This window comes from Symsagittifera roscoffensis, chromosome 3 (genome assembly GCF_963678635.1).
Source record: "Symsagittifera roscoffensis chromosome 3, txSymRosc1.1, whole genome shotgun sequence".
Classification (NCBI taxonomy): Eukaryota; Metazoa; Xenacoelomorpha; order Acoela; family Convolutidae; genus Symsagittifera; species Symsagittifera roscoffensis.
The window spans coordinates 26,484,765-26,492,482 of record NC_087064.1 but is presented as its reverse complement, the minus strand read 5'-3'; the positions used below and the strand labels follow the sequence as shown (position 1 = coordinate 26,492,482).

Sequence of the window (7,718 nt, the reverse complement as noted above, 5' to 3'; positions counted from 1 at the left end):
TTTTATTTCTTAATTACATTCCATTGGGGATTTGAAGTTGAAGAATACTTTTTAAGACATAAGCCAAGGTAAAACTATTGAATTTTTTTATTCACCTGCCCTTATTGATCAAGCACCATAATAATGCGACATTTTCTGTTATAATAACAAATTAGATCAATTGGGTTTTTTCTGTTTTGTAAGGAAACCCATTTTTTGCTATGTTGAAAATTGCATCATAATTCTCGAATCTGATTGGTTGAAATTGTTAACAACTATTAACAGCAAAAGAAAATCAGAATTTTCATTAAAAACAGAAGCTCAACGAACAATTTGGCAATTTAGGGCCGTATAACAGAAAAGACCCGATCAATTAGTTGAAGCTGAATTAGTGTGGATACTTAACGATAACGATGTTTTTACTTATTCGGCTAATAATCTTTGAAAAAATGCCGCATTTTCATAATATGAAACCTTATTTTCATGAGTTTTGACTATCTATTATTACAGACTAATTTACTATACAGTTCCACAGTTCAAAGACCCATATGTTCTGGCATACTGCATGTCGTGATAGTTGTTTATCATCTTTCTTTTCTGTCTGTTGTTGAACCGCTTCTAAACAATAGTCTATTGATGACAACGTTTTGTTTACGGTACGCCTTTGAAGTCATCAAGGTAGAAGTTTGAGCGCACCTTTACACGATACATTTTTTCACGATGATCAAGCCAAAGTTTTAAGCATCCCCTGAAAAGTTAAGGTCTGTCCCATTATACTACCCCCCCCCCCCCCCAGCACAGCAATAAAAATCTTTAGGCCGCCTACACTTTGATTTTTCCTGGGGATCTTTTCTTGGTGGGGTGGAGACTTTTTTGACGCTGCGTCATATCAAATTTATTGCAACATTTCGATATCAAAAAAAAATCTTTACACCTGTTTAAAAACAATTAAAAACCACAGTCATTGATGCTAAGGTTTTATGGGGGCTATTATTTGTTAAGGGTCAAACGGGAGGACTCATTTTTGTTCATTTTCCCTCCAAGATGTCATTTTTTTATATAAGCATCATTTTAATTTATACTGTAACCATTGATATCCGAAATTGTATTTGAGTACAAAATGCGTTTGTAGTTGCGTAATGCAGCCAATTTTGATGACCATTAAAGTTAGAAACACAGAAAATGGCTGTGCTAGGGAAGCGGCAATACAACCTGAGAATGATTTTTTTCGCATTTTCGGCGCAGAAATATATTTTAAGGGTGTAGCGCGCGCCGAAAAAAAAACATTGGTCAATCTTTTCAAAAAGTGCCTTAAACGCCTTGGTTTTTTTCCACTTCCCCCAACCTTTTCAGTGCATTATCGACAGCGTTAGAATAGTTTTTCAAAAACTGAAACTCAAAGGGGGGGGGAGAGGGCGCCTTTTTTTGACCTTTTTTAAATTATTTGCCTGCAGCACACTAAATTTGTTCAAAATAGGGTTATTATGGTGATTTGGGAGAGCTTGGGGCTCTTTTTCGTTTTCCCCCCACCTCACACGAGCTTCATTTTTTAGTGTAACGAGTGGTTTTACGAGGTTGAGTACGAAGACCAAATATGTTTGTCGTGGCCTTATTAGTCTGTATGTAAATTTTCATAACAATCCGACAAATTGGTCAACAAATTAACATGTAAAAATTTGCAGGTGGGGGGAAAAGGAAAAAGAGCCGAGCTTGGATAATAACAGTGTCATATTGCATTGAAACATGGCATGGTGAACAAACTAGCAATTGTCAACATATTTGTTTTTCAAACCCTACATCGTAAAATTACGCGTTTAGCAATAATAACACGTACAACAATTACAGAAGTTGAAAATTTGAAAACAGGAGTGCTCAATTTGGTTGACCTAAGAAAAGCTGCCAAAAATTTGGCTGTTTTTTCACCCACCAACCTGAGTTATTTTATAGCTCATTATTCTGGGCTCTTTTTCCCTCCCCCCATCCTCACCTACAAAACTTCATTTATGATGTTAATTTTTCACATCGTCGGATTGTTACAAAAATTGGCAGGCTGTCTAATCCGCAAATGACAACACACATTTGGTATCAGGGTGGCCTCCAAAGTGTTTTAATTTGATAAAAAACATACAAATCCTTTGAAATTGTTTTAAATCATGTATAAAAACTAAGTGTTGAATTTTTTTGAAAATTCGTCAAATGCTCAAATAGAGGGCAAGTTTTGGTTCTTTTCCAGTTCCCCCTGTGATTTTTTCGGAAATTTAATCAGTTTCACCCCACCCCCTTTGATTTTTCTGAAATTTAATAAACGAAAACTTAATTATAATGACTTTTCATGTTTAAAAAGCGCATTAAAACGCGTCAGCGTGAACAGGTGAACAAAATTTCACAAGTTTTTTTCTATATGCAAAATGCCGTGTGAACAATTTTTGATTAGCTTTATTTTGAAACTTTACGAGGGGGTAGGAAACTGGAAAAGAGCCCAGGTTTTGATATTTTTACCTATCGCTGTGAACGCGAATCAATCTCATTAATGGAAAAATCCCGAAACTCTTTTCCAGTTTCCCACCCCCCTCGTAAGTTACAAAATAAAAAATTTCAAAAATTGTTCACATGGCATTTTGCATGTTAAGAATGCTGTACAAATTTGTTCACTTGTTCACGCTCACACGTTTTAACGCAGTTTGTAACATGAAAAGCTATTTTAAATAGACTTTCAAATTTTGAATTTCAGAAATGTGGGGGGATTGGAAAAGAGTCAAACCCGGGACAAGGGCCTTGCATTTGAAGGAAAGGGGAAAGGTAAGCCAAATCGATTTTCATAACACCTGCTATTTTAACTGTTCATAGCAAGTTGTGAGTCTTAGTAAAACGAGGAGCTCTTTTTCCTTTTCCCCCCACCTCACACGAACATGAATTTTATGGTGGACCGGGTGGTTTTACAAGGTTAATTATGAAAACCAAAATGTTTGTCATAACTTAATTAGTCCGTATGATAATTTTCATAACAATCGAACAAAGTGAACATAATTTTTACAAATAAAATTTGGTGGGGGGGGGGAGTAAAAAGAGCCAAACGAGGTACATATAAAGCATAATGAGGCAGAAAAATATGTTAAAAACATTGAAAAAGAACAAGTGTTTTAAAACACCCTTGTTTTGAAACATTGCCACCCTATTTGGCATTCATACTTAACCTCGTAAAATATAAAACCCCCTGTTATACAAATATAAAACCCCCTGTTGATGCTCATGCGAGGTAGGTGATGGGGAAAAGAAAAGAAACGCTTCCGGTTCACATAGTCCTATTGTTACGAAAATTGGCATGCGGACTAATTAGGCCATTTTAAACATATGTGGTCTTCATATTTAATGTTTTAAAACCCCTAGTTACCGTATGAAATTGATGCTTATTTGAGATGGGGGGAAGGGCACGTTTAAATATGGCGGAGAGTGGAAAAGAGCACAATAGCTTGCCAAAAGTCTCCGGATATTACGTTTTGCTTACGAAATAATCATATAAGGCTATCATAATCGATTGATTACTTACTTGATGCTGAAGATTTTTATGAATTTGAGGATGATGTAGTGGTGCCTGTTGTCTGTGTGGTGTGTTGTGGCTTGGAAACGTTGGCGTCCTTGACAGTGACCTTTTCACTCTTCTCCTTCATGCGGTAGTTGCCCAAGTGCACGCCCCTCTTGCCCGACCCTGTGGAGGTGTCTCTGTCTATCTCTTTGTACAAACTGTCCTCAATTGCGTCATAGGTGCTCTGCAGGGCTGCCTCCTCTGTAAAATATAAACATTCCAACTAGCGTCGTTGGCTCTTTTCCACCCCCTCTCCCTCATTTCAAATAATCTTTTTTTAAAATTGTCTTACGTGTTATTATGGCTGAAGACGTGATGTTACGAAGTAAAGTATGGAGAACAAATGTGTTCACAATAGTTAGTTTGTTGACCATGCAAAATTTCATTACATTATGACAACGTGAAAATATTTTTTCAAACCTGAAACTCATATAGGGGGTAGGGGGGTGTGTTTGGAAAAGAATTGAGTATTTACCTGCTGTCAGTACTGATTTGTTTTAGTTCAGTTCAGGAGAAGGAGGGAGAGGGTGTGTTGCTAGTTTTTTTTTTTCAGTTACTCTTTTGATTTTTCGCAAACTTATAAGCAGTTTTTGTTAGTAAGGCGGTGTGTGTGCGCGTGTGAAGGGAGGGGGGCTGGTGAAGCCATTTATCGCATTGCGCTACATTGCATGTATCCACGCAAACAGGAGGAAGTAGTCTCCTCAATATTTTTTCTCTATTTTACCGAATTTACGTAGAAATTCATTATTGAAAAAGTAGCTCTGGTCACCTTTTTCTTCGTTTGTCGACATCTCGGCACTGGACGTGGATGCCTCAAATTGTGTTTCACTTTTTATCTCAAACACCAAACTGGGGTCCAAAGTGGTTCTGGATGCCGAAGTCTTTCTCTCCCGAGAGTTTAGTTTTTCAGACTTTCCTGTAGTAGTAGTTTTGTCGTCACGTGCAGATTTGTTCTGGTGTTGATTCTTGTCGACTAGTAGCCAGTCTTCTCTTTCTTCTGATAAAACAAAAACATCTTTGGCTCTTTCACCCCTCGTTGCATAAAAAAAAGATGCTTATGTGCGAGGTGGCGACGAAGAAAAAAAGCCACATTTTTTCAATAGCTTACAAATCGCCAGAACATTTCTTAGTTTTTTAGGGTTTCAAGAATGTTTCATTCAAGTTTCACAGCACAGACGAAAAATGAAGTTTTTCCTATGAATTTTTGTATTTGGATTTTATGATATAAATTATATCAGATTTTTTTCTACCTCACATAAATACCAATTTTATGGTGTAACGAAAGGTTTTAAAAGGTTAAGTATGAAGACCAATATGTTTGTCGTTGCCTTATTAGTTCGTCTATCAATTTTCATAACAATAAAGAATGTGAACAAAACTTTTACTTTTTGCCGGTGAGGGAAAAGGAAAAAGCCGGCAATTGAATTGATATGGTCACTGAACAGCCCATTTCAATCATAGCTATTCTTCATTTACAGTCTTCAAAATAACATGGTATAGTACTTAATATGATGTTTGGGCTCTTTTTATTTTTCTCCCCGTATTTTTCTCCCCTTTTTATTTTTCTTCCCATATTTGGTCTTCAAAACTAACCTTGTAAAACCACTCGCTAGGCCATAAAGTTCATGTTTGAGTGAGGTGGGGGAAAAGGAAAAAGAGCCGATGTCAGCGTTTTTTAGAGGGTAGGGGACGGTAAAATGAAAACATCCGACGCGGCTTTTTTCAACCATCTCCCACCCCACCTTTCAATTTAAATTTGAAAACTACTTTAACAGTGTCATATTGCAATGAAACTCGGCAGGATGAAAAAACTACCAATTGTCAACAGATTTGTTCTTTATACCTGACATAATAACATCACGCGTTTAGCCATAATATCACGTACAACTACAAAAAATCAGAAATTTTGAAAACTCAGGGAAAGTGGAACAGAGCCTTAGTAACGAAATTTGATATTAAAAATTCTTTTGAAAATGGAGTTCCAGAAAACATGGAAGGGCATCTGAAAAAGAGTCTAGTCGACTAACATACGAATAACTCATACAAGAGAAAAAAGAATTCGATACCTGAATTAGGTTCTGATGGAAGATGTTCAGCTATTTGATGTATCTCTACTGTTTGTTGGCTGTCACTTGGCATCCGCCCTTTTCCAAGATAACTAGACGAAATATGTCTAAAATATAATCGGACCGTAAATCAACACTGTCAACAAAAGTTGGCTAGCTTTGTGAGAATTGAGTTCATGACCTTGAACTTGAATAGTTTCTTTCAGAACAACAATGTGAACAATTAAATTTTATAGAACTTCGATAGAACTTATAGCAAAACTATATTATGTAACGAGAGAGATGCAAAAAAAAATGGAAAAGACAAAGTTATTCTGATAAATGTCATTCTGTCTGTTTCTGTTTTTTACTGCTCTCTATACTACCAATATTATATTTTATAGAAAAATACATTTTTTTAGGAAAGTAGGATCAAAATATCTCCGTGATCCTAAGAAAAGTGTTTAAAGTGTACTGCGACCGTTTCAATTTTTCTACTACATATTTTGTACAACGTAGAGTCAACGATATTTAATTTCTGCTGGGCACCTGACATTTTTTTACCATAAGGCTTAGCAATACGTGTTTCAATGTAAGAAAACTTTGTTGCTTCTCAGAAAATTTGGTTTTTATTTTCTGTTCTTTTTTCTTTATTGTATGATATTTCAAACTCAATTATTGTGATGCCCCCTAGTAATGATTATCACATATTGCTTCATTCGCTTTTTTGTAATCATGTTTGGTTTCCAAATCCGCGACTTATGTGCAGACTGATTGCGACTCGATTTCAGAACATTGCGACTATTTTTAAAACCGCCTCGAAATATTTACAGATTATGGCGACTAACTCTCAGACAATCGAAGTTTTGTATTTCTAGACTGTGTCTGTGACTCTAAAAACTTTCCGAACAATGAATTCGGTTGAGGGATTAACGTCGGCGCCAATTCGAAAGTCTGAACATACGTCGCGGGCCTCAATTCGGGCACTGTAAATGTTATTTAAAAACATTTTTTTTAGTTTTAAATTTCACTCAAAAATATGGCAGAGTGAAATGTGAACAGACTTGAACAAATACTTTCTTTTGTTCATGCAACCTGCGGTAGGATCATTTTCGATTTTTTTTGATTGTATAACGAAGTTGTGGAAAGCTCGTAAAAAACCTACTTATTGAACTAAGAAGTTGACATATTTAATACCAAAGGATTCGCCAGATCAGATATCAGGTTTTGATCAAAAACGTTTGTCAAGATATGTCAAGAATGTCTGAAGCTCCAATTCAAATTGCTGTCACAAAAATATGACATTTTTTCAATGTTTTTTTTTGTCTAAGGTTTTAGTATTCGACAAAAATTTGCAAAAAAAAACAGATTCTAAGAGATTTGATAATTGACATTCAAAATATCATGGGCAAAACGCTAGCAAAATGCCATGAGTTTAACAGCGATGCAACCGAACTCATAATTTCGGGCGTTTTATAAGTGAAATTTTAAGTTGATATATACTTACGTTTGTCCAAAACTTGTTAAATGTCAAAAAATTGGGTATTGGATATCAAAAAAACGCCTCAAAGTTTTTAAAATGATCTAAGAACTAAATATGAAAATTTTTAAACAAGTTTCAGAGCTATTATCTGATGTGAAATCGAGTTTTCTTAAATTGAAAAAATTATTACACTAACAAAAGGAAAAATATTGTGTAACAGATGGTTCAATTTGAAGGTACCAATAACACAAGTAATGATAGATTCCAATACGCACTATTGATGTGAACTAAAAAAAATTGCTAACTGAAATAATTTTGTAGAGTGTAGTGTGTATTTGAGGTTAGTCTGTCGTAAACTACACAATGTTTGGTTTCAGTAAATATTTAATAAAAGATGCTGTTCAAAATGACGAAGTATTACGTCAAAAAGAGCAATCATCTAAATTAAGAATGGCCTAAGAAAAGCGATGACCGAATCTAGTCTGAACTTTTTGAATCAGAAAAATACTAGACTTCAGGTGTTCTCGGAGACTTCTCTTTGTCTTTCGCTGAAAGGCTTTTCATTATATCGAAGTGCCCAATTACCGTATGTGCTTAATTGCAAAACTGATCGAATTTCACACTTTTT

At 35.3% G+C, this 7,718-nt stretch overlaps 1 protein-coding gene across 4 annotated transcripts; it reads right to left on the bottom strand.

Moving 5' to 3' along the window:
* Positions 1 to 371: 371 nt before the first annotated feature.
* On the bottom strand, positions 372 to 7,509 carry LOC134842199 (uncharacterized). 4 transcript variants are annotated; one of them, XM_063858422.1, is made up of 5 exons: positions 7,396 to 7,509; positions 5,629 to 5,735; positions 4,332 to 4,559; positions 3,527 to 3,763; positions 372 to 597 (listed from the first exon to the last, which is right to left on the bottom strand). In XM_063858422.1, exons 2-4 carry the CDS (start codon positions 5,699 to 5,701, stop codon positions 3,543 to 3,545), a joined length of 522 nt encoding a protein of 173 aa, XP_063714492.1. In that variant the 5' UTR covers positions 5,702 to 5,735; positions 7,396 to 7,509; the 3' UTR covers positions 372 to 597; positions 3,527 to 3,542. The 4 variants fall into 4 exon arrangements, with proteins under 4 accessions (XP_063714492.1, XP_063714491.1, XP_063714494.1 ...); XM_063858421.1 differs by having other exon boundaries at positions 7,287 to 7,487; XM_063858424.1 differs by having other exon boundaries at positions 7,366 to 7,467.
* Positions 7,510 to 7,718: the final 209 nt, after the last annotated feature.

Excerpts from the sequence above, each read along its gene's own strand:
- LOC134842199 (XM_063858422.1), bottom strand. The coding sequence starts at position 5,701 with ATGCCAAGTGACAGCCAACAAACAGTAGAGATACATCAAATAGCTGAA. Across the intron at positions 4,560-5,628 it reads TCCATCAGAACCTAATTCAG|AAGAAAGAGAAGACTGGCTA; the intron begins GTATCGAATTCT and ends TTGTTTTATCAG. Across the intron at positions 3,764-4,331 it reads GTCGACAAACGAAGAAAAAG|AGGAGGCAGCCCTGCAGAGC; the intron begins GTGACCAGAGCT and ends TATATTTTACAG.